Source organism: Typopeltis vanoorti, chromosome 13 (genome assembly GCF_054136105.1).
Source record: "Typopeltis vanoorti isolate ZY-2024b chromosome 13, IOZ_Tvanoo_1.0, whole genome shotgun sequence".
Classification (NCBI taxonomy): Eukaryota; Metazoa; Arthropoda; class Arachnida; order Uropygi; family Thelyphonidae; genus Typopeltis; species Typopeltis vanoorti.
The window spans coordinates 86,943,892-86,970,960 of record NC_143561.1 but is presented as its reverse complement, the minus strand read 5'-3'; the positions used below and the strand labels follow the sequence as shown (position 1 = coordinate 86,970,960).

At 36.2% G+C, this 27,069-nt stretch overlaps 1 protein-coding gene across 2 annotated transcripts in view; it reads left to right on the top strand.

Annotated features, from left to right (window-relative positions):
- Positions 1-2,885: 2,885 nt before the first annotated feature.
- The window catches only part of LOC150100336 (large ribosomal subunit protein eL36-like), a 45,068-nt gene continuing 20,884 nt past the window's right edge, over positions 2,886-27,069 (top strand). The window contains exons 1-2 of one of the 2 annotated variants that reach the window (XM_090402682.1): positions 2,886-2,949; positions 20,607-20,707. In XM_090402682.1, the coding sequence (XP_090258808.1) occupies positions 20,609-20,707 (99 nt within the window). In that variant the 5' untranslated portion in view covers positions 2,886-2,949; positions 20,607-20,608. Of the gene's footprint in view, positions 3,055-20,606; positions 20,708-27,069 lie in introns of both variants that reach the window. The other variant, XM_090402681.1, reaches the window with a different exon arrangement.

Sequence of the window (27,069 nt, the reverse complement as noted above, 5' to 3'; positions counted from 1 at the left end):
AACTTTCCAGTTTATCTGCCACTTCTCTTGATTCTGCACACAGCACGATGTCATCTGCATACAACATAGTCCAAGGTGCGTCTCCTCTCACTTCCTCCATCACCACTTCCATCACAATATTAAACAGGAACGGACTTAATGCTGACCCTTGATGCAAGCCAACTGTCACTGGAAAACTTTCTGTCTCTCTTAGGCAGGTTCGAACTCTTGTCTTCACATTTCTGTACATCTCCTACACCATCCTGACATATTTCTCCGGTACCTTCTTCTTCTCCCACAAACACCTCCAGACTTCTTTCCTTGGCACTCTATCATACGCTTTCTCCAGATCAATAAAAACCAGGTGTAGCTTTTGTTGCTTCTCTCGAAACTTTTCCATCATCTGTCGTAACCCAAAGATAGCATCTGTCGTCGATCGACCAGGCATGAAGCCAAATTGCTCCTTTGCAATCTCCACCTCCTTCCTCAGTCTTCCATCAAGAACCCCTCTCTAGGATCTTCATTGTGTATGACATCAACTTCATTCCTTTGTAATTCCTACAGTCTTGGACATCTCTTTTACTCTTGTAGGTGGAGACAAGTGTACTTTCCCTCCATTCCTCACGTATATTTTCCTGTTGACAAACGTTTATGAACAGGTCCTACATCAGGTCAATTCCCACTTCCCCTAGAACCTTCCATGCCTCCACTGGGATCCTTTCAGGTCGTACCGATTTTCGATTCTTCATCCTCTTTATGGCTTCCTTCACTTCCACTCTACTAATGTTCTGCACCATCCCCTCATTAGTCTCTCCATCTTCTCTGTGAATCCTTGCATTTTCTTGATTCAAAAGCCCTGCAAAGTATATTCTCCATCTGTTTCTTATATCCACATCTCTCCTTTTATACCCTTCCTCCAGAGTCTTTTATCTGCCTCACATGCACGATGTCCTTTGATGCCTTATTTCTACATTTTACCTATCGATAAGGCTTTCTCTGTCCTTCCTTAATTCCTAATTGATCATAAAGTTCTTGGTACGCTATGGCTTTCGCCTGTGTAACAACTCTTTTGGCTTCTCGCTTTTTCTCTCTGTATTCCCCTCTGTCCTCTACCACTCTGGACTTGTCCCACTTCTGCTTTTCCTTCATCGTAGCCGTCACTGCATCTTGTACGTGATCATTCCACCACCAATCCTCCTTCTGCTCTCTAATCTTTCCGGATGTTTCACCAAGTACCTCAATTACACAGCTTAGAATTACATTTGAATTATGTCTTTACCAGTCTTGTATGCTTTCTAATCCATTTGAAATTCTCTCTAATACCTTTTCCCTAAAACGGTTCCTTACACACCCTCTTCTTTTAAGTGAAACCACTTAATTTTCTCCCTCCCATGGCTTCCAAAGGTTCTTATCTTTGACTTTATTTTAAAGTGTGCGCACAGCAGCCAGTGTTGCTGCGCCACCTGATCTGTTAAAATTACCTTACAATTTGTTACTGCCTTAAGATATTTTCTTCTGGTCAAAATGTAGTCAATCTGTGAACTATTGTTGCACTTCTGAATGTTATCAAATGCTCTTCTCTCTTACAGAAAAATGAGTTCACAATTGTTAGATCAAACGCTATTGCAAAGTCCAAAATCCTCTCTCCTTCCTGGTTCATAATTTCCACTCAATGGCCACCATGCACCCTTTCACAGTCCCTATTCTGTCTTTCTATGTGTCCGTTCAAGTCTCCTCTGACAATCACCCTCTCGTTTTCCTCCAGTTCCCTCATTTCTTCATCTACCACATTCCAGAATTAATTTTTCTCTTCTGCTGTACAGCCAACTTGTGGGGAGTATACACATAAGACAATCAGTTGTTCTTCTCCAAGACGCAGTTTCATTCGCATGATCCTGTCGTTCCTCCTACCTGCTTGCAGTACGTCGCCCTTCATTCCGCCACACACCACAATTCCGACACCATTTCTTATTCGCTACAGAGTAGAACAATTTATACCCGTCTCCTAGTTCCTTCACCTTTCTACCCCCCCTTCCATCTTGACTGAAAGGGGAAGAGAGGGGAATGTCTGCCCCTCTCTTCTCCTTTCAGTCATGCTTCCAACATTCAACGTTCCCACTCGCAACATTCTCTCCACTTGCTGGGCTCGCTTCTTTAACCGCACCCGCCCTTGATGAGGTAGCCCTCGTCCACTTCTCGTAGCTGTAGGACGGTATGGCTGAGCATCGCTTAAGGGGTACGCTCTAGCCTTTGTATCACTTTCTTTTAGACTCATCTGATCATAGCTAGAGCTGGCAGTGAAGTTTTACGGCCTGATGCACTTCTCGACGTCAACCCTCGCCATTTATCCGGGCTTGGGACCGGCACCTATTGGTGCTAGCATGCCCCCTTCGGTGGCTGCAATAGGCGAAATGACATAGAAAGATAGGAAAGAATCACCCTGTCCCTCGAATATTCTAATAACATTGGGGGTAAGGAGCAAGAAGGGAAGAAAGAAGGGGAGAGGACCAGCCTACAGATAATATAAGAGATGTATATTACATGAAGTAAGGCATGGTCCAGCTTCAGGTACCTCGGGTTTGCGATACACGTACTCACTAAAGTGAGCCCATGAGGACATTTGTAAATCTTCAATAATACCAGCAAAAGTTTCCTTTTGTTGGTATTTCCAAGTTGAACGGGAGCTATCACGAAGTATAGGTATGAAATTATTTTTAATTTATTATTCATATTATAAAATGTATTATTTATATAATTGAACATACGGGCCACATGTCATGTAATATGGTCCACCTTTTATGGGCCACCAAAAATTCACTGAATCGCCGGTTGCCGGCCCCTGCTTTATACTATTACTACTTTTCCATTAATTTTTCTTTCGAGTAATGATATACTTTTTAATAACAATTCAGAAATTGAATTCATTCTTTAAACACTAGGTGTCGTTAATTGCGTCGCTCGTCTTTTCTGGTAAGCTCTATTAGAAGTAGTTTCTTCGTTGTATTTTTATGTGTGAGTAAATTACTTTAATCGTTTTTAATCCATTGGATTGATAGTATCTTTACAAATAGTCAGGTAAGAAATATAAAAAATGTTAGTACTTTAGTAGTTCTAAGTTATTTTATCGTGATGGGCAAGGATTCCAGATAGGAAAATGCTTTTTATTATATATCGGTTTTACCGTTTCCAAATTGTGGCGAATATTCATTTATCTCTTGAATTAAAAACATTATTTGCCAATATATAATACAAAACAATACTGTACTTGTGACATAACTGCAGAATGGAAAAGAAGTGTAGTTGTGAGGTAAGGATATAACTTCTTTTCAATCCTTTTCATGTTAATGCATGATTTGTTAATAAGGCTGTGGGAATGGTTGATATATCATCATGTATTCGCAAGGAATGTGCAGAACAGTTAGCTATGCCCTTGTCCTGGGTATTTAATGAAAGTCTTGCAGTTGGAAGATGGCAAAATAGTACCATTCCACAAGGACGGTTTTAGGATAGAAGTTTCCACCTCTATCCTAAAACTGCAGTTGTAGTCAAGTTATTAGAGAGATTTTTTTTTTAGGATAGAATGCAGTATTGGGTTCACGGACATAGCATTCTTTGTTATTGTTAGCATGAATTTATAAAGGGTAAGCCTTGTTTTAGCAATTTACTTGCATTTTATTATTATTACTACGGGCTACTCCAGGGAGTCCTTAGACTCATCGAGGGGGCCCTAAACATCATATTCACACAACTGTTCAACATTCTCACAGTATCTATCATACCTTGCCTTGAACTCGCTCACTGTCATGGCACCCACAACAGACTCTGGCAGCTTATTCCACTCATTTACCACTCTAAAAGTAAAGAACCCAGCTCTAACACCCCTGCTAACCACGCTCTTGCCCATTTATGATAAGGTAATGAGTACATTAGATAAGGGAGAATCATATATACAGTGATATTCTTGGACTTTGATAGATTACCATGTAATAAGTTGGTGTACAAGCTGTAGAGTTTGGGAATATGTAGTATATTGATTAGATGGATCTCCGAACAATACTAGCAAGTTGGATGGAGCAGTGTCAAACAAAAGGAGTGTAACCAGTGGCATGTCCCAGGGTTCTGTTCTTGGGTCCTTTCTGTAGCATTTTTGTAAAGATCATGTGGAATGATGGGATCTTCAGTTCTTTGCTAATGATGCAAAGTTGAGGAGAATTAAAGTAGTGCTGCTGATGTTAATTCCCTTCAGGAAGATTTGAATAAATTTTTGTCTTTGATAAAAGGAGTGGGGTTGTAGTTTAAATATTAAGTGCAAAGGGCTGCATTTTGGAGTTTGGAATTCTGGCTATGGAGAGTTGAAGGAATATGGATTGCACTGTTTGGTTATTAGGAGGAAAAGAGACATTTAAGTTAGTGAGAGGATTTTATCAGATTAATCGATAGGATTATAAAAAAGGCTAGAAGGCAAGAGGGGAAAAACTGGAGGCCATCCCTGGAAGTTGTGTGTGGTGAGGAGTAGATTTTTTACATGGAGAATTGTCATTCAATGGAATGCATTGCCAGAATGTTTTAGTGCAAGGAGTGTTAAGGATTTTCGGATTTGGGATATGTTGTCAGTTGAACAAACCTTCCATGACGAGTCTGCTGACTATGGAGGATGTAATAATAATATGTACATAAATATATATTTGTATGTTCCACCCCCAGGAGGTAATTTATTTCCTATATGCTCAATGCATATATTACATGTAGCTTCTAAATAACTGATTAACACTTACAAAAAATGTAAACAAATTTAATATATCAATATTATTATTAACATTTTTATATTTATATATATTTACACTACATAATCCAAACATTATGAATACTTTATATTGCATTGCAATGATTACAAGTTAATCTTATTCTCAAAATTAAGTAATTGTAATACTTTTGCATAAGCGTTTTGACGCTGCCACCCCAAAGTGATGGTGTTGCATTGGGGATATCCATATGGAGTCCAGTTGCTTAGTCTGTTGAAAGTGTGGACAACAAATGCATAATAGCGATTCCACAATATGGAATCTGTGCAGATACTGTCCTAATTTTCCATGTTCCGTTAGCAGTGCGGTTAAATCTGTAGAGATGGTTTTTATTTTCAGCCAGTCTGATACTTGAATGAATTTTGTTGTTGATCACTTTTTATAGCTGTTTTCCATTCTCCTCACAAGTTTAAGGTTATTTCTTTTGCAAGTGTTTTTACAGCAGATTTTGAGTACTCTTGGTAGCATTTCTAACTGTTCATCAATACCCTCTTCCTTAGCCAGCTGATCTGCTCTCCCATTTCCTGCTATCCCAGCTCTTGCCCAACCAGAACTTGTTATTTTTTCCTATCTGTCTATAGTAATTCTACTGTCGCAATCACACAATTTCTACTGTAAATTGTTGCAGCCTTTTTAGGAGAGGTGTTTTGAGTTATAATTCCCGGAGATATGCAGGTGAATAAACTATAGCAAGTTGTTCTGCTCTGTTGTTGGAACAGAGGGATGCAGTCTAAAGCAGCATTCTTGTATAATAGACTATCTGTAATATACTGTAGAAGAACAACTGATGTTTCTGTTTTCCTTCAATCAGTGTATATGTGGTATTTGTCACTTTCAGAGCTTTCCTTTCCCTTAATATTTTCTTTGCTGAGTTAGACCACTTATTCTAATGAAGCAGTTTGGATCAATGTTTTCAATGTCATTGTCTTCTGGAATTGACTTCATATATGACAGAATTCTTTAATTTTCAGTCAGATCGGTGTTAGATTAGCAATAATGCAAGCTAGCATGGCCCTAAAGTGGTAACCTGACCTTTAAAGTCACTGAAACACCACTTCAACATAAACAACAAAAAAACATGAAAAAAAAAAACATTACCAGAATGCAGCCAAGAAGTACCACATGGCCTATAGCTCTCAGACTAACCTACACCCACCTGTTGTGCCTGACTTAAAAACACCCAGTCACTCTCCTGCTGTGTCCCACCTGTCCTTTGGACTCATCCTGGAAGTGACATCACTGGGTAACCATTGTGCCACTGTGCTATTTTTCCCACCCACCCATCTTCTCCAGCTCAAAAACACACTTATTTGCAGTTTTTAACCTATAAACATCCACCTGCTTTCCCCCCAACTCACTAATACTGACTTCAACCTCAAAAAATGCACCTGCCAACAAAGAAACTCTCCCACCTCAAAAAAAAAAAAAAAAACACCCTGCTGGTTGCCTCCAAAAGACAACAGCTACCATCTTATAATCACTCATCCTTCCTGCCCCTTCATAATACACAACACTAAAATACCTTCTACAGAATGCCAACATACACATGCTTTACTCATGCCACATTCCTCATAAAAGCATTAACTTCAATTCCTAATATAATGTGAACATGAAATAAAATAAGAGCACAGTAAAGACAAGTTTTTTTTTTAATATTTTATTTTTTTAAAATTCTCGTAACAGTTTCTCTTCTTTTGCATTGTGGTGCAAAATGGTTCCCATTCTTCCACTCAGCAGTGTATGTACTGACCACCATAATGCCGTATTTCCGGTGACGTTTGAATCATATGGCCTCCCATGTCACGTGATATTGTTTATATAGCAAGTATAGGAGAGCAAGCTATCATCATATAGTCATACCATTATCTTTGCCAACTTAGCTGTAAGGTTTACTATTTGTATACTTTTTTTTTTGCCAACATATAAGATGTGCCTGAACTTAAATTTGTTGTCTATTGTTACTTCTATGTATTTTATTTCACTGTCTACCTCTAGAACTTGTTTAGGAGGACGGTTATAGGTTGTTTTTTTTTTGTGTGTGGAGCACGTCACACTTCGTGCTGTTGAAAGTAACTTTCTTCTTACATGTCCACTTTGCAATTTTAAAGTGTTCTTTGTTGGTTATTATTTCTAACTGTAAGTTGTTGCTTCCCCAAATCATTATCATTGCATCATCGGCAAAAGCTATGACCTTTGTTTCATTAGTGAAAGGAAGTTTGAATAACGAGTCATACTGGATTCCAGGGACCTGGTCTACAGCAAGAACTTTGTGTACAGCCTCGTTTACCTTCTTTTGTTACAGTTGTGGTTTTCGGTGTCACTTTGCAATTCTGTTCTGTGAAATAATGGTTGCTCTTCTGTCTGAAATAATTTTTTATAAAGTAGAGTAGATTTTTGACACTTGAAATCTCTTAATTGAGTAATTATGACTGGCCACCATGCAGCAAAGGCAGCACCTTGTACATGGAATTAGATCAATAGTACATCTTTTATTTGCTATAGACCATCTTTTGTGAAATTTTTAACTTTTATAATTGCATCTACAGTGCTGATTGAGGTCCAAATGTGTTGATTGCAGCTTAATAGGTCTTGAATATTCAAAGTGCATTATTCAGTTTCAGTAATTTTTCTAGTACCATTACCAGAGACTTGATTGGTCTGTATTTGCTAATTTCATCAGATGCTTCTTTTCCTGGATTGATTATGTATCATTTTAGAGCATTTTCGTAATAAAGGAAATCTTTTCTTGAAGCATTCGTTATAAAACTGATGTGAATTTGGAGAACTTGGCAAATGTTCTTAAGAGTGTTGCTAGTTTAACACATACTATTTGGATTGACCATAGGTTTTAATACACATATATACAAAAAAGCCTACTAATTTTGCTAACTGTAACTGACTAGCTTTGTCAAGACGAGAAGGTAAAAAACTACTAGTAAATGCAAAAAATAAAATAAATAAATTGTTACTGCATTCCTTGGTTTGCATTTACTAGTAGTTTTTTACCTTCTCGTCGTGATAAAGCTAGTCAGTTACAGCTAGCGAAACTAGTAGACTTTTTTGTATATGTATTAAAACCCTGTGGTCTTGTAATCCAAATAGTATGTGTTAATCTTAAAAAAAAAAAAAAAAAAAAAAAAAAAAAAAAAAAGACCAAATATAATTTTCATCATGAACAGTGTTGCTAGTTATTCCATCCTCTCCAGGGTTTTTGTTGGATCCACTGATTTTAATATTTATTCAGTTTCATTAGACTTCATTTCATCTGTGGATTTCTTCATCTGTTGATTCATTGTAAGGAGGAATAAACTTGTTAATCATAAGAGCCATCAGTATTTTTTTAAAGTTGATATATAAGTGTTGCTTTATTCCTGCTTTCTGCTAATTTATATATATAGGTCGAAGGATTCGATACGGTCGAAACAGTACACAATTTTTTCCATGATTCTGTTTTCATTTTGTAATTTTGGACTGATATCTGTATTTGGCTTTACAATAGTTCTGTTGTGTACTATCTTAAATCTGATTGTTGTAGGTTCTTTGATACCTCTGAATGTATTTATACAGTTTTTTTAAGGACCATTTCTTCATTCCACCAAGGTACTGATTTTCTGCCATTGATGTTTAACTTCTTGGGTATTCCGAAGTTCTTATAAATATTGCAGTGGTTTGTCTCATGTATTCTGTTTAAATTTTTGTTACTGATGATGAAACTTAATATATGATGATCAGAACTTTCTTTGCATCTCCAGTCGGCAATCTGGGCTAAAATAGCATCATTTGCTATTGTCAGATCTATGAAGCTGCTTCCTCTATCAACAGCAATATCCCATTATCAAAGAATGGGATATTGCTGTTATCATTTACTGTGTGTAGGAAATTTTATGCTAAAACTCTTCCAGATTTATATCATTATGGTCTGTGCTTTCGTTAAACCATAAAACAATGGTTGCTATCCACTGCGAGGATTAAGCCATGATTGATAGTAAAATCCTTGATGTTGCCCAATTTTACTGTCTTATTTTATGTCACTGTGATCAGGGGTCACCAAACTTCTTTGACTGTCGACCCCTTCAAGAGTTTCTTGACTTTTTATCGACCCCCTCTATTTTACTATTACGTAATTATAATAGGATAAGCAAAAAAGATGCTTGTTGATAAATACATCATTTTGGCCTACTTGATTGGCCTCCGTAACTATTTTCATGACCTTGCTCCATCTTACAGGTCCTATTCATGTCACTGTTCCCACGATTCACTCTTAATTGCGTTGTCATTCAGGATGGAGATAATTCAAGTTAACCGAATTAAATATTACCCGTACAATGATGTCTTATATTTTTCTGTCGACCCCCCCCAACAATGTTATATTGACCACTTTGGCGTAGATACATAGAGCAAAAGTTTTGATATCGCGGTAAGTAATTTTGAGAAATACTACTGAGTTCTTGTTGCTGTATTGAAATATTAATATTGCTCTAACTTCAGGGTTGACCACAAGTACTGCAGCTCTTTCTTTCTGATCATTTGGAAAATATTTTATAATTTGTTGGAAAGCCACATATTTTGTTGTTGATGACATAAGGTTCTTGTATTAATGCTGATCTTATGTTTCTTTTGTTAAATTATTTACAGCCTTCACAGAGCATTGAAGATTTATTTGATAGCGTGTCATGGATATGGTGCTGTTTCTGCTAGCTGTATTATGGAAAATAAAATATATACACGTTTACACAAGAATATTATTTAATTTGCCAAATATTTCAGTCTGAATATTACAGACCATCTTCAGTGGCTACATATTCCTATGTAGCCACTGAAGATGTTTTAAAAAAACAAGGTGGAATATGAACAATTGATCATTCACAAATAGAACGAGCCATGTGATGTCATATTGCTAAGTATTAAAAGAGTAAACATTTTTTTATCAGTCACTGATTAAATTAAAGATATTAATTCAGAAATTCATGTAATAATCTTAAATAACATTAGACTAATATAGGAAATTTAATAAAAAAAAATTTAAAAAAAATAATAATTAATATGTTATCCTGATTAAACTTTCCCAAATTTTTGATACAGATATACAGTCATTACGATTCAAGTTAGGACGGTGAAGTAAGGCCTCCACCTCCACACTTTAAATAAATGCTCAAATTTATAGCGACATCTGTGTAGGAGGCGAGTCGTGGACCAAAGGATGTTGTGGCTTGTTTCTATTACGTGCTGAGCTAATCCAGATTTCTCGGGTTTGTTGTGTTAAATGGATGATTAGTGCTCTTGAATTCTTTTTTCTATAGAGCGTCCAGTTTGTCTAAAGTAGGAAAGATTAGTTACACGGACCTTGATACACATCAGGTAGAGACATAATTGAGCGTTTATCTTTAGAAGGAAAATGGGTGGATAATTTATTAATAGGTGTATAAGTGGCTGTTAAATTATATTTCTTCAGAATTCTTGAAATTGGTTCTGAAATCCCGGAAATGTAAGGAATTGGAACTTGATGTATTGAATCTTTGCTGTTTTGTGTTGGATTCTAAGAATCAAAAAGATGTTGTGTACTCTTTTCGGAGAAGCCATTTAGTTTCATGTGATGTTTGATAGTCGAAGTTCTTTCTGTAATAAATGAGAAGTTGACCAGTTAGTTTTGACTCGTCGGATTAAACATTTTATGATTCCTCTTTTTTGACAAGGATGATGGGCAGATTCTTTGGGAATATAATGACCTGTGAAAGTTGGTTTTCTGTAAACTGTTGTTGTAAGAATACCTGAAGGTGAATGGATGAGGAGGACGTCTAAAAATGATAACTCGTCTTTTTCAATCTCCATGGTAAACTTTATACGGGATGTAAGGAATTGATACTGCTTAAAAAGGAAGGTAAGGAGTCTATGTTTTGAGGCCATACAGCAAAGATGTCATCTATATATCTAACCCGAAAGGATATGGTTGAGGGAATATAGATGAGAACAGGACTTCTTCTAGATGTTCCAAATAAAAGTTGGCTAGAGCAGGAGAGAGTGGACTTCCCATGGCTGTTCCTTCCACGTGGTTGTAAAATTTGTTTTGACATAAGAAATATCCAGAGTGCATTACGAAATCAAATAACTTTATAATGTCTTGTGGGAAGATGTCAGCAAGTAATTCTAAAGTCTCTTTTAGAGGTACATTCGTATATAAAGATTCTGTATCAAAGCTAACCACAAGATCTGTAGGTTGTATTTTTCAATTTATTTAGAAATCCAAAGAGTTTTTCAAAAAAGAGCGTGGGTTGCCTATGTGTGATTTCAATAATTTAGCTAGATATTTGGCTATGCGATAAGTAGGAGAATCAATACAATCCACTATAGGGCGAAGAGGAATATCTGTCTTCGGTATTTTAGGTAGACCATAAAATCTAGGAGGCCTAGCAAAATGAGTTTTTTGCTTTTCAATCGTGTCTATATCCAAACTTGTGACCTCATCTAGAAGGGAGTTTAATTTCTTCTGTTGGTTGGATTGTGATTGAGTTCTTGGTATGTTGAGCGATCTTGAAGTAAAAGGGAAAGTTTTCTTCTATAGTTTGAAGAATCCATAATTACTGTCGCTTTCCCCTTGTCAGCTTTAGTAATGATGAGGTGGCTGTTGCTTCTTAAGGAATGTAGCGCTTTCTTTTCAGAAGGAGATATGTTCGGAGGAGGAAGCTTGGCTTTAAGTAGTGAAAAAGCAGCTTTACTGGTATCCAGAGTACTCATATTTGGAACATGCACTCCTCTTGAACCTGCCTTATCCCTCTAGTATTAAAACTTTCTTGTCAAGGATGAAATACTCCAATAGAGTGCTCATTGAACAACTCCAATATGTCCTCTGCATCAGTCACTCTATTCCCATTTTTATCCCGCAATGTCATTCTTCCACAATCATTTCTCCTCCTGCTGGCCACATAGCTAAAAAATTCCCTAGGATTTTCTTTGGATCTTAGTGCCAATCTCTTCTCATATTCCAGTTTTGCCTTCCTCACCATACTGGTCTCTCTCTCTCTCCTGACCTGCGTCTTACATTCTTCGTGTATCTGCCCTCCACTCTCTCCCTATATCTCTTTCGTAATCTCTTTTTTAACTGCAGTTCGTGTTTGATATTTTTTGTCATCCACTTTACACCAAATTGTGTCCGCTTCACTCGTGGAATACAGTATTATCAATATGCATAAACACAATACTTTATCTACTATTTTGAGGTGAAAATCTGATCCAACAAACCTGTATTTGACCTTAGACTACTTTTTTTTTTCCGGGTTTCTCTTCCAATATTTCTTAGTCTTTCTGTCAAGTTTACTTGCTTAAATTTACCTTGACACTCAGTAAGGAAATTACTGTAATTCTCACATCTGGTTTTATTTCCCTTTTTAAAGATGAGTGCAAAGCTCTATACTAATCAACTGGAATTTAATCTTCATACTATTGCACTGAATTATGCAACCGTAAAACTTTTATGCCTCCATATTTGAACATTTCTATCAAATATCTACTGTGTCCATCTTTCCATTTCAGGTGATGATGACTTTTCCTACCTCAGATTGCATTCATTACTCTTGAAAATTTTCTACCAACATTCTGTTACTCTTTGCTTTTTTTAGTGATCTTTCAAGTAATTACTCCAGAGATGAATATCTTATCATTGATTTTTCCTTTTACAGTACCCTTTCCTCCATTTTTTCAATAGCATCCAGAATATTGTGAACTTATCTTCTATATTCATACAAGAATCTACCCATGAAGTTTAGCTACCTTTATACATCGATTTCTTACATTTTTCTGTATTTACTCAGATCGCAAGCTAACTTACTTTGTAGGAAAACTTTTGATATACTCTTCTTTCGCATGACTTGCTAACTTCCAGAGTCCCCTTTTCAATTATTCCAGAGAACTGCCACTGATCCACCAAGGTTTTCTTTCATTTTTGAACCTTTCATTAGATTTTTTTCTAAAAACTTTTGTGTGTATATATATACAGGGTGTTCGGGATAAATTTGACAGTTTCGTAAGGAAAAAGAAAATCTTCTTTGTATCTATTAAATTTAATGAATTGACAAAAAAACATTACAGGCAGAGTTAATTACAATACTATCAACAAGATTTACTCAAAATAACCACCATTAGCATCGATCACAGCTTCAATTCTGCTTCGGAACCTCGAACAAGCTGATGCTACAGTCTCCCTGGGAAGGGCCGCAAAAACTGTTTTAATTTTATCCATTAACTGGGCTTTTGTATTACTGGAAGTGCGATTGGTGTCTTTTTCAACTGCGCCCCATACAAAATAAACCATGGGGTTAAGGTCTGGGGAGTTTGGAGGCCAAACATTTGGACTGGTGAAGTCGTAGAAATTTTCAGACAACCATTTTTGACTTTTCCCAGAGGTGTGGCAAGGGGCCGAATCCTGCTGCCATACATACGGCCTACCATTGGCTACCCTTGTTATCCAGGGCTTGACTACAGTTAGCAACTCCACGAACAAAGCCCGAATTCCAATGCCAGGGTTCTTCAACACCTGTTCCTGCAGATTTGCGAGGAATTCTGCTGTACGAACGCAATCAGATCGTCTGCTAGGGATCTTTCTTCCTGCTACATCCTCGTAGTCACCATTGCAAGTCTCTAGTTCATGCCTGATTGTTTTTACTGTATTCAGGGAGCATTGGGCAGCAGTCGTAATATCCTTATTTTGATGGCGGGCACGAATCATCATGATACAAGTTATTCTCTTCCATGATTCAGGTGGGTTCCAGCTATCCATCCTTTCTGACATCTTGTATATGAATGAAGAAGGGTCCAAACTTTTAAATGAAGAGAAGTGTGTGTTAATACATGTAACTTACGGAAAAATATAATTAATTATAAATATGTCAAATTTATCCCGAACACCCTGTATATATATATATTTTGTTTCAACATGAAATTCAATTTTACCCTGCTTCCAATTAAATAGTGATCTAAATCAGTGGGAGACAATGGATCTTTTCTAGGTCTGGCACCCATCAATGAGATCTCAAAGGTTGAAACCAGTCTTGGTAGTGATCCTTCTCATAATGCATAGCAATATACATCTGAAAATGCATTTTACATTTTGGGATACTGAGGCAATTCATGTGAATTGCCTCAGTGAATTGACAAGAATATAATTTTTTGGCAAATACAGTGGTACCTTGGATTGTGAGTAACTTGGTCTGTGAGTGTTTTGTAAGACGAGCAAAAATTGTTAATAAATTTTAACTTGATAAACGAGCGAGGTCTTGCAATACAAGTATTGCCTATATGCTTTGTCTACCAAGCGTCACGTGATCACAAGCCACTCGGGATTGTGGGTAATCGTCTCGCATTCTCAGTCGGCATACCTCATTCGTATAGTCAACATTCGTGCTAGCATTGTGACCACGTCTGTGTGCGTAAAGCATTTTTTTATTTTGTGTCCAAATGTAGTGACTGTTCTTTATTAACTGTACTACGACAATGCCCCAATGAAGAAAAGGGTTGAAAAGGAAGGTGCTAAGAAGGAGATGATTACGGTGGAAGTTAAGAAGGAAATCATTGGGAAGCACAAACAAGGTATGCAAGTGGCCACCATCGCAAGTCTATGTCAACGATTTGCACAGTATCAAAGAACTAAGGGGGATAGATGTAGCAAAAGGAGTCACAAGAGTATCAAAGCAACGGCCACGTATTCTGGAAGATGTAGAAAAGTTGCTTTTGGTGTGGATAAACGAGAAGCAACTAGCAGGCGTTACTGTGACTGAGAACTTGATCTGTGAGAAGGCAAAGGCCTTGTACGCCGACCTCGTAAGTAAACAGCCAGGTACGTCTACAGAAAACGAAGAAGGCAAGAAGGGGATGGTTTGCTAACTTTAAGAGGAGAAGTGGCATCCATAGTGTTGTGAGGCATGGAGAGGCTGCGAGTTGAGACGCAAAGACAGCTGAGGCGTTCGTTGCCGAGTTCCAGAAGCTCATGGTTTCCGAGTGTTACCTGTCTCAGCAAGTTTTTAATTGCGATGAGACGGGGCTCTTTTGGAAAAAGATGCCAAAGAGGACCTACATTACAGCAGAAGAGAATGCAAGGTCACAGCCCATGAAAGACTCTCTCACCCTCTTGCTGTGTGCTAATGCAAGCAGTGATTTCAAAGTGAAACCCCTGCTCTTGTATCGTTTTGAGAATCCACGAGCCTTCAAGAAATGCAAGGTGCAGAAGAGCCACTTAAACTTATGTGGAGGTCCAACAGCAAGGCTTGGGTCACTCGTATCTTGTTCGTTGAGTGGATTAACGAGGTCTTTGGTCCTGCAGTGAAAAAATACCTTTTAGAAAAAAAATTGCCACTCAAAGTCTTGCTGGTTATGGATAATGCTCCTGCTCATCCTCCAGGCCTTAAGGATGACTTACTGGAAGAATTCAAGTTCATTAAGGTCAAGTTCCTTCCTCCCAACACAATTCCATTACTCCAGCTCATGGATCAGCAGGTCATTTCGAACTTTAAAAAGCTTTACACCAAGGCACTATTTCAGCGATGCTTCGAGGCGACCGAAGGAACTAACCTTACCATCCGAGAGTTTTGGAAAAATCATTTCCACATCGTAAACTGTGTCGAGATCATCGATAAAGCCTGGGATGGGGTCACCAAGAGAACCCTTAATTCTGCTTGGAGAAAACTGTGGTCTGATTGTGTCTAGGGGTTTGCTCATGAACAGGAGCTGCCAGTTGTCAATGAAATTATGTCCTTGGGGAAGACCATGGGACTGGAGGTGAATGATGATGACATTCAAGAGCTGGTGGAGGAACATGGCCAGGAGTTTACCACCGATGAACTGATGGATCTGCATTGCAAGCAACAGCAAGAGGTTATGCATGAGATCTCTTCTGAGGAGGAGGAGGAGAAAAAGACAGAGACATCCCTCTCTTCAAATGAGATTAGGGAGGTGTGTAAAATGTGGGAAACAGTGCAAAATTTTGTAGGAAAGCACCCCCCAAGTTGTGGCAGTGCGAGCAGTGAATCCGTTTAACGACAATGCAGTGTCATATTTCTGTGAAATCCTCAATAGGAGGCAAAAGCAAGTGTCATGTGTTCGTTGGATATGTTCCTTGTTAAAGTCGTACAAAAGAAAAAGAGTCAACAGATAGCAGTGATTCTGTTAGTGGCAATGAGTCGTCCTACCCAATACAATTACTGTAATATGTAATTGTAATGTAATTAATAAATTCGATTACTTTATGTATATTACATTTAAATAATAAAAATATATAAAGGTATACGAAAGTATATGTATTTTATATTAATAATTTTTATATGAATATTTTTGAGTTTTGGAACAAATCATCTGAGTTTCCATTATTTCTTTTTATTATTATTACAAGCACATTTCCGGAACAAATTATGCTCACAAACCAAGGTACCATTATATGATTATTAGCTTTCTATAATACTTGTGACATTAGGATTATAAAATATATACACGTTTACACAAGAATATTATTTAATTTGCCAAATATTTCAGTCTGAATATTACAGACCATCTTCAATGTCTACATAGGAATAGTTTAAAAAAAAAAAAAAAAAAACAAGGTGGAATACGAATAATTGATCATTCACAAATAGAACAAGCCACGTGATGTCATATTGCTAAGTATTAAAAGAGTAAACATTTTTTTTATCAGAGTCATGATTAAATTAAATGACTGGATGGTATTTCACTATGGGTTTTGAGAGAATGTGCTAAAGAACTGACAGCTCCGTTGACCTGGCTCTTCATTGAAAGTCTGGCTGTGGGAAAGGTACCTAAGGAATGGAAGGAAGGTAAGATAGTGCCACTGCACAAGGGCGGTAGCAGACTGGAAGTATCTAATTATAGGTCAGTTTGTGTGTCATCAGTAGTTAAGGTCTTGGAGAAATTAGTGACGGACTATACAGCATTGGGCAGATGAGGGTAATGTTATCTGTGAGAATCAACATAGATTTGTTAAGGGGCGCTCTTGCTTTAATAATATGATTGCCTTTTATAATACTCACAAGAGCAGTTGATGAGGGAAAGGCATATACAGCCATTTTTTTTTGTATTTTGCAAAGGCGTTTGATGGGGTGCCACATGATAAGCTGATATTTAAGTTGCAGCACATGGGTTTAAATGCCTGGTTAATCAAATGGATTCAGGATTGGCTGTCTGAGAGGTATCAGAGAGTTGTGTATGGTGGGGCAATATCAAGGAAGCAGGAGGTTACAAGTGGGGTTCCACAGGCTCAGTACTGCATTGTTCAACCTTTATATCAATGGATTGCAAGGGGGATATTCAGTTGTTTGCGAATGATGTGAAGCTGGGAAGGGTTATCAGTAATAGTGCAAATTTGGCCTCAAGAGGATTTGAATAAACTAGACAGATGGGCAAATGAATGGGGGTGTCGGTTTAATGCAGCAAAATGTAAAATCTTGAAGTTGGGGATTCATCGATGTGAGGATGCATACTCGATTGGAGAAGCTATGCTTGAGGAAGTAGGGGAGACACAATCTGAGGGTGATTGATAGAAAACTGAAATTCAGGGAGCATATTGTGAAGGTAACACAGAGAATTGCTGCAATACTGAGAAGGACGCTCAAGAACAGTGGAACCTGCAGAGATAAGAGTTATCATTCTGTTGTATAAGACCTTGATCAGACCACACATTCTCAAATTTGTCCCCAGGATTTGAAGGAGATAAATTAACTTTAGAAAGGGTACAGAGGCAGATAACAAAGATGGTTTCAGGATTGTACAATGTCAGTTACGAGGATTGACTGAGGGAATGTGGACTGCAGAGTTTGGAGAATAGAAGAAGGAGAGGTGATACGATCAAGGCTTTTAAACTGTCAAGAAGCAGTTACAGGGTAGACATTGGGGAGGTCTTTCACTTGGTGGAACCACAGGAAGGAGCGATGAAAAGGGGCCATCCCTGGAAGTTATGAAAGGAAGCTGTGAGCAAGAGGGTGAGGAGTGGTTTCTTTACGTGTAGGGTGGTTGAACCATGGGAATGCATTGCCTGAGAGAGAGTGGTTAGAGCAGGAGCGGTCAATGAATTCAAGGAGTGGTATGATAAACTTTGTGTTTCCTAAGAACAACCTTCCACGATGAGTCTTTTGACTCCATGGAGGCCTGGATAATAATAATAATAATATTGATTTTCCAGCATCATGTTGTTTAAGGAATTAACAATGTAGACTAGATAACCAAAAATATTTAATTACTTCTTGTATTTTGCAAATGTTAAATCGACATCTTCAGGGATTAATACAATGTTATTAAATGTGTGCACACAGGCACACTTCAGTAACAAAGATAGAACAGGAAAGATACAAGAAAATCTAAAGTTCTATAATTATGCCTCATTGGTTTTGGTTGAGAAATCATAGGATTATAACATGGATTTATATTGAAGTTTTGTAGATGTGGAAAAGGTGCTGCAAAAAGTTCAAAATAGTACAATTATATCTGTAAAAAAAAAGATATTAAGTGTAGTTTTTTCACTTGATTACACTATAAATTAAAGATTATATTATAATCTTTATATTATAGTTATATTATATTGGATTATATCATAATCCAGGAGATTGTTAGTTTAATCCTTTCTCCATGTAAGCAAACAGTGTGTGAAGTATCTTCACGACTGGGGTACTTGTATATAGAGACTAATGACTTTGCATCAATTGCCTTAGTATCCCATAATGCAAAGCACACAAGTCTATAAAATAAAATAAAGTCTATATAAATGTATATAAACACATCTGAGTGTGTGTACGTGCATATCCATTATGGGAAGCACCACTAGCCAGACCAGTTTTGAATTTGCATCAGTCTTGGGACTGGTAGCTCAGCAGCAATTTCCTCCATTCCGCTCTGTCATTGGCATTCTTCTTAACCTCCTGATAACTCCTCAAACCCATACTGTCTTTGACTTGGTCAAGAAAACTTTTCCTTGGTCTGCCTCTTCTTCTTTTCCCCTCTATTTTGCCTTCAGTTATTCTTTTCACAAGTCCATCATGTCGAAGTATATGTCCAAACCACCTATCCCTTCTAATTTTGATTGATTTAATTAGAGTTTTTGTTTCGTTTATCTCTCTCAGGACTTGTTGGTTTGATTTTTTTTCTGTCCATTTTATTTTGTTCAAGCGGTGCCAGCACCACATTTCAAAAGCCTCCAATCTTCTTACATCTTCTTTTGACTTTTATTGAGGTGAAAAAGTATAGGGGTGCAAGAGAGCCTGATAGCATAGGAGAATTAGTGAGGTGCCTTCTGTGGGAGCAAGATCAGAAGAGATACCAAGGTCGAAGTAATGTTATCCATATACATGTAGTCAAAAGGTCACCTTTTTATCAGTTACTATACTCTTTATAAGAGATAATGTTGAAAGTTTTTTCACTTGGTTGTACTATAAATTAAAGATGCCAAGAAATTATATTATTGGTTTGATCCTTTCTCTAAGTGTAAGCAAACAATATGTGCACGTGAAGTATTTTCATGACTGGGCTACTTGTGTATTAGAGGCTGATGATGTGGATTATGACTTCTGCATTATTTCAACCTTGCTATCTTTTTTGCCCATACATGAGAGGTTGGTTGATCAACCTATAGTACATTAGTACTGTATATATGTAATGGGGTGGGAAAGGAGGAACATGTTTACATTTGATTTGAAAGCCTATATATTGTATTCCTTGGGAAACACAATAGGGGAAGACTTCCACAACACAGCAGTTACAGGGATGAGGGAAGTGGAAAAGGAACTTGTTCTATTTATTTCAAGGTGCGCTGTGAAGGGATTTTGAGCAGCAGTTGCACGTGTTCCAACAAGCTTAGTACTAAGTGGGTAGTACTAAGTACTTAGTAGTAAGTGCTATCTCTTCTGGGTCTGGCTCCCACTGATGAGACCTCTGTGTAGAGATCTCATCAGTGGGAGCCTTAAAAGGGTGTGTGCTTTGCATTATGGGATACTAAGGCAATTGGTGTGAAGTCATTAGCATCTATATACACGTAGTCCAGTCGTGAAGATACTTCACACATTGTTTGCTTACACATGGAGAAAGGATTAAACCAAGAATATAATTTCTTGGCTTCTTTAATTTTTAGAATGTTATACAGTAACATAGTTAATATTTAAGTTGTAAATCTTTGTTACTTGCTTCTGTATCATCTCCACCACTTCATCCCCATTTACCTTTGCACATATTGCTATTCAAGCCATCCTGCAGGATCTACATCATCCTTCTCATTGCTCTTTTTAGTTTTGCTTCATCAGCAAACAACAGAACATTTCCTCTTCATTTCTTTTTTCATTGATGTACAAATTAAACAGTAGAGGAATGAGTACTGAGCATTATGGTACACTACTAGATAACTTGCCTTCGGGGCTCCTCAATAAACTGCTCTAGATCCATCATCCACCCTCTAATCCAAATCACCAGATTCATATCTATTCACATTTGCTCCAGTTTATGCAACAGTTCTATGTGACATCACTATGAAATACGTTAAGCGGCATTTTTAAATTTTAAAGACAGAATGGAAAGCGGTTTTTTATGCTTATTTTGTAATACCCAGGCGTACAAAAAATTGAAATGATGTTTCAGCATAGTACAAGAGCCTCCGATAAATACACGGATTTATAGTAAAAAAATACATAATCCCTCACTCCGAGGGCTCATCCATTTCTAAGGGACGATCTAGGAACAGAGGGAATCCCACATGAATAAATAAAGCATAGTATACATTTAAGGTAATTTCATAATTGGCAGTTTATGAAAGTGGTACTTTAAATAAAGGAATAACTTTTTATTTTCCAGATATGGCTCCAAGGTATGAGATGTGTGTTGGTCTTAAGGGCCAGAGGGGCCATAAGGTAACTAAAAATGTTACTAAACCAAGACCTTCCCGAAGAAAGGGAGTAAGTTTAGCTGAAAACTGAATTTTTACTTGATTTTTGTAAAAACTGATATAACAGTAATTTTATAATTTTCCTTACTAGTTCCATTTTTTTACATTTTTTTTAATATATACATTCATATGAACTTTTGATTTATAATAATTGTTATGAACTCCATGAAATACCAAAATTCATATTTTCATAGATGTGTTTCAAATATGTTTGTGTGTTTATATTAAGGGGGATTATATCAACTGGAGAGAAACCAAACCCAGAGCAACAGTGAGAGACCCAAAACCTGGAGGGGGAAAATTGAGTGACTAATCACTAAATCACTGTGGCAAAACAGTATGCATACCACAAAATTCACTGCTCATGTATAGAATGGCTTCTGTATATTAACTTTTCCCCTTTCATTCAGTTGCTTGGCTTTTTTAATTTTCATTTTTTAAATAAAAAAAAATTCAATTCAATTTTCAATTTTCAAACATTCAATTTTTAACAATACTTGACCTATTTAACGTTGACAGATTAGATAATTGCCATATATTCGGTAATGATATTTGAAATTACAAAAAATTAGATTTTGCTGAAACAGGTTTCATCTTATGATCTGGATATAAAATCTGACCCTTTGAAACATTACCAAGTGATCATCTCACTATTTGCATTTAATAAAAATATTCAGTAGGAGGATTTACCTATCACACAGACAAACCTGCCCCGTGAACACACACATACTGACATAACACACTCTGGCAATAAGGATTAACTAACCTATTCTGTAGGATTTCAGTTTTGAATGCCTGCATGGTGAAGTGTGGGCCCATGTTCGAGCGTAAATCAGTATAGGGATTGGATTCAGTAGAATAAGCATGTAGCTTTTTCATTTTAATTCAGATGAAACCTTACTGTTGATTACATGAATTAGAATATATAACACTGAAGAATGGCATAAATGTAGAAATTTTACTGATAATCTTGTATGGGAAGATATGCCTGAAGGTGATTGTTATGCCTACATTATATTCAAGTAATGCATAAGCTGTCACCAGCAGGTGTAAAATTTGTGGCTGTCATATGCAGCAAATATAGTATAAAATAAACATTTTGAGCTTCATCTTATATACTCAGTCACCTTGTATACTGAAATATATGGTATACATCAATGTTAATTAACCTATCCTTCATTTGGTAATATAACTACCTAATTCTGTCTTAGACAAAGTTACACAAATGCATCACTTCTGTCACATGTTAACAAAGGCCATTCCTCATGTTCTCCTATAGTAGGACCTGTGTCCATTCCACATGTGCTCTTTAGTAGAACCTGTATCAGCCAAATGCTGCAATCTCTCTCTCTCTCTCTAGCTGAGTTATGGAACTTGTTTTTCAGTGTATTATTAAGTTTAAAGTTAGGTTACTGGTAACTAATTTTATTTATATCAATTCCTTAAGAAGGTGGATATCGGTGAGTGTTTAAAAGTTGATAAATGCTGCTGATTTATGAGCTCATGTTGAAGTTGGAGAAGCTTTATATATGTAAAGCTGTATTGTTTGAGACGAACTTTAAGCAAGACTGCAGTAACTTCCTCCGGTGCAAACGGTCACCTGTGCAGATATAGGCAGGTCTAACAGTCAGTGAATCCATGCTGTAAGGATAAGTGAGATAACAGATGAGTTAAAGTGCTGATTTTGATTATGATTCTTCACTGTGTAAAAATAATCATAATTAAAATTCTGAATATTTTTACATATTGTTTATATTAAAATGTTTATTAGTTTTAGTTTCATAACACGCATTGTCGGCACTTGCGATGTGCCCGTTATGGAAATTGTTTTGTTAAAAGTGATATGTAAAGCACTTAAAAATTGATGTACTTACTGGATTTGAATAGTTGTATTACTTACAGGAATTTTATTGTAATTGAAAATATCAAAAGTTGTGTTTTATGAGGACATTCTCTTGTCGCTAACGGAGACAAAGCGTCAGCCATTATACAGTACTTAGTTTCTCGCTTGCCACGGAGTGCGCATGCTCGCCGAGAAGTTTATGTGTGATTGACAGCTGACAAGTTCGGTATCGATGCAACGAGAGAGTAAACAAGATAGCGTTCGGAAGAAAATTGAGAACACAGGCCGGCAGATATCTAGGTTCGGAAGAACTTAAGTATTTTTTATGTGATAGTCGGAGGAAAATTAATAGTATATTCCGAAAAAGGAATCGTGGAACTATTAAGTTTTAATATGGAATAAGTATGTGGATAAATAAAAGAAAATATTGCTATATGCGTTTTAAACGGAATATTGGAGGAAACACTAATTGAAAGATTTATAGTAGATTCCGAAAAGGGAATCTTAGAACTGTAAGTTTTTTTTTTTATTTGGAAGAGTTAAGACCGTCAATAAGCATTTAGTGAATAAAAGAAAAATTTGCTATTTACGTTCTAAAGGAATGTTCGAGAAAACTCTGAATAAGAAGTTTCATCTGTATTAAGGACACCGGATCTGACTATTATTTCTACTGAAGAAAAGAGACAGAATTAAGTCAGGAAGATTTTATGTGTGCTACATAAGTGATGAAAAGGATCCTGTGTAAATGAAGAATGGAGTCATATATCTTCAGAAAAGGGCCTTGACAGAGAAAGAAACTGGCTATGAATTTTTTTTGTGATTGTGCAAACAAAGTGTTTAGTCTAGTCTTAAGTGTAAGTTTATTGAAAAAGGCCTTGGATCCAATTAATTTGTAGTTAGTTATGTAATATTTGTTTGAAGTGTATATATATTGTTTTTGTTTTATTAAATGTGTTTATTTTGTATTTTAGTCTTGAGTCAGTGATTATTTGGATTCTGAAAGAAAGAGTTAAGATCATTGCACCAATTGGAGTGAACCCTTGTGCACATAATAAAATATAGGTTCACTCAGAAATAAAAAAAATAATTGTTAGAAACAGAGATAATTCTCTATGGTAGGATTAAATATTAAGATATAATATCTATGAATATCCTTATCTATATAAAAATCCACCAATTATTAACAACTGCATTGGTGAGAATCAGAGGTGTACTGTTTTCAAGAGATAATGGTGGGAAATTCATTGAAATAAGGAAACCAACACGTTGTTGTGACGTGTTCTCTTAACGTTCGAATCCGCCATCTTGCTAAAAGTCACTTTCATAAAATAAAGGAAAACTAATTGCAAATTAATCACTGATCTAAGGGTAGAGAAATTTCTATTATACTGCGCCACTCTATCCTTAGATAAGTCTATATGAATTAGTAAGTTTAATTCAAAATTAGTTAGCAGTCTTTTCACTCATTCAGGCTGATGGTATTTATTTTCATTCCTTCAGGGATTCCCGCTAGATCCGAATTTTTGTGAACGGTGCAGTAAAAAGAAATTCAGGCAAACAATATTTAAATTAACAAACAAAACATTTAATATATGGTTATATAACAATTACATAAATTCCACTTCTAAATATGACAAACCAGTCAAGTTAGCATATCAAGTCAAGTCATTCATATTAATCCAATCTTCCAAACTTTCACATACAAATTCACAGTTTCAGAATTACAAAGTTCCTATACCCAACTTATTACAATAGAAATTCTTAATTAATCAGTTTCCTTGTATCTCTCAACTACACTCTACGATTAACTCATAATAGGCACTAACCACGGCAGATATCATTTCAATGTCTATATTTTCAACTCTCAGCCTCGATGGTATGCTACAGTTAATGTTAGAAACAGCGCGACTGAACTAATACTTAAATCTTCATACACTGAAATAAACTAATATGACTGTCCTTACCAGAAATAATCTTCAGTACTTCCAATATTTTGTGAGCACACTTTCAAATTGTACTTATCACACTTGCGAGACACTAAATAACTAAAACATTACTAATCACGCTTCAAAAATCCAGATAACAACTATAAGGTACATTAATTATTCTTATTTTTCATTCATCAACTAGTTTAACTCCGTACAATTCCTTTTCATGGTAGTACAGAAATAAGTCGTAATTGTAGACTGACTGGATTTATTCAGTATTCTTATTTGAATGTCCAGTTCTCTAATTATCCGATTACGGCAATAATTTCTTTTTATTACTACGGCTGGTTTTGCTTTCAGCCAACTATAAGATTCACTTATATAAAAAAATATCTACTCAACTCCTATCCTTAGGAATCTTTTAATTACTTCTACTTCTTTAGTTTACTTCCTTGCTACCTTATAGTTCCAAAGTTCCGTTCCGACCCCCTTACTACGTATATATTTTTCTCTTCTTATTTTGCCCACGCTCCCTTCACTCGCGCTCGTTTATTTCACGCGTCTATATGACAACCGATAAACGTAAACATTCTCGCGAATGTTACGTTAGGCTATACAACTACATTCAGTTATTACATAACGTTAAACTTTCACAAAAAGGAATAAATAGAATATTTGCATTTCAATAATTGCGTAGTTAAATTACAAATATAAGCTTCTATAATATTGACATAACAATAAATAAAATAGCTTAATAATAATTAATACAGAATCTATTTACCATTAACACATTTCTTTGATTAAATAATTAAATAATTGATATAATTAAGGTAGTTATATGATATCAAATTACATTTACGTTATTTACAATAAATAATATTTACAACGCGGCCTCTGTGATGGAAAATCATGTTGGATTCTGAATCAAATAACATTTATTCTATTTTCTACATAATTAGAATCCAACAACGTGACCACAATAAGTATATTTTATTAGGCCTGTGTAGCTCAGTGGAAATGATGCCTGCATCCTCTGTGCTAGGCTGCCCTAAGATAGATTTCAAATCTAGTCACCAACCGGAGGAGCTTTTTCTAAGCCTTTCTTCAACCAGTTCCCCAGATATTCTATCTCTGGCATGGGCAAGTGGGTTTTTTCCTCCTGGAAACTCGAGAAATTTGACTGTAAAACCCACATTATTTCAGACAGTAACATATCCTGTTGGATTAGGTATGAAGAGATGGCAGCACTTGTTTGCAAGCTCTTCATTGGCCCACTCAGTCTCCAGAAAGCTAGATAGGATTGAAATGCCTTGCTTACTGCGAATAAGGGAATAAAAGATGTTTACCGATTATGATTTTTTTGATTATGTATATTTTACTAAAAATTGTAAAGTACAGATATTTCATTTCATTCATAGTATATCACATACTATGCTTGGTATAGAAATATGAAACAATGGAAAATTCACTTACAAAAAAGTCAAAACTTCATCAATAAATAAACAGAGGTTATCTTCTCATGCAGCCACAAAGATGTGTGTTATAAATTATTACACTATTATGATCCTTAAAAACAAAGTTGCTAATCTTAAAAGTAGAGCTTCAGCACTTTATTTATAAAGATTTATAATTTGTAGACACTTCAGTATAACATTTTTACATCATTACAAAGGATCCATTGGCTAACGTTATTAATTTCATGTTCTGCAAAGCCAAACTTATGATATTGGATATAAGATTTGTGTTCAGAAATAAGTTTTAAAGTAGAATGGCCTGTTTGTCCAAAATGGGATAAGCTGCATGGAATTTGATAGATGCTAAGTAGCAAGAAAGAGAGAATTTTATCTTTAGGTGAAGGTAAAAATAGGTTGATTGGATTGATAGGTTTGTATGTGGCTGTAAGTTTCTTAAGGAGACAGGACATGCTCAGAACACAAATCTAATATATGGGAAGTCATGTCTTGTAGAATTCGGAGAAAAATGGTTGATAACTTGTCAATTTTTGGGTTAGTCACTGGCAGCAGAAGATTGCTTATTAGTTGAAATTTCTTGCTGAAGGGAGGTTGTGAAGAATACATAGTGGGCTCCTCACACCTGATAGTGATCAGAAAAAAAATATATATGGTACGCAGGGTACATGTCACTTGACAGGAATGTGCAGAAAGGGTAAAGTTTATTACTCTTTTGCTGGAGTTAATTTGATTCCAGGAAGTAAGTCTAATTTTTTTGTAGGAGTATATGTAGTTCTTGCTGGGTGTACTTCCATCTGGAAACACCCAACTATTATTAGGTCTCAGTGCAGTGAAGAGACTGATCCTGGAAGATCCACTTATGCAAAAAGAACATGGAAACCTTAAACCTATTCAGTTTCTGCATTCACCTTGCTTTCAGACAAGGCATTCCACTCTATGCAAATAAACCTGATCCTCATCCCCTTGCTTACATCCTCTTCATATAGTATCCCAGAATGCCTCTCGTTTTACCCTTGTCTCCTCTACTATGAAAAATCTCCTTTAATCTGTAATAACCTCTCGCCAAGTTATACATCTCAATCACATTCTCTCTTCTTTTCTTCACAAGCCTGTGCAAGTTGCATTCCCT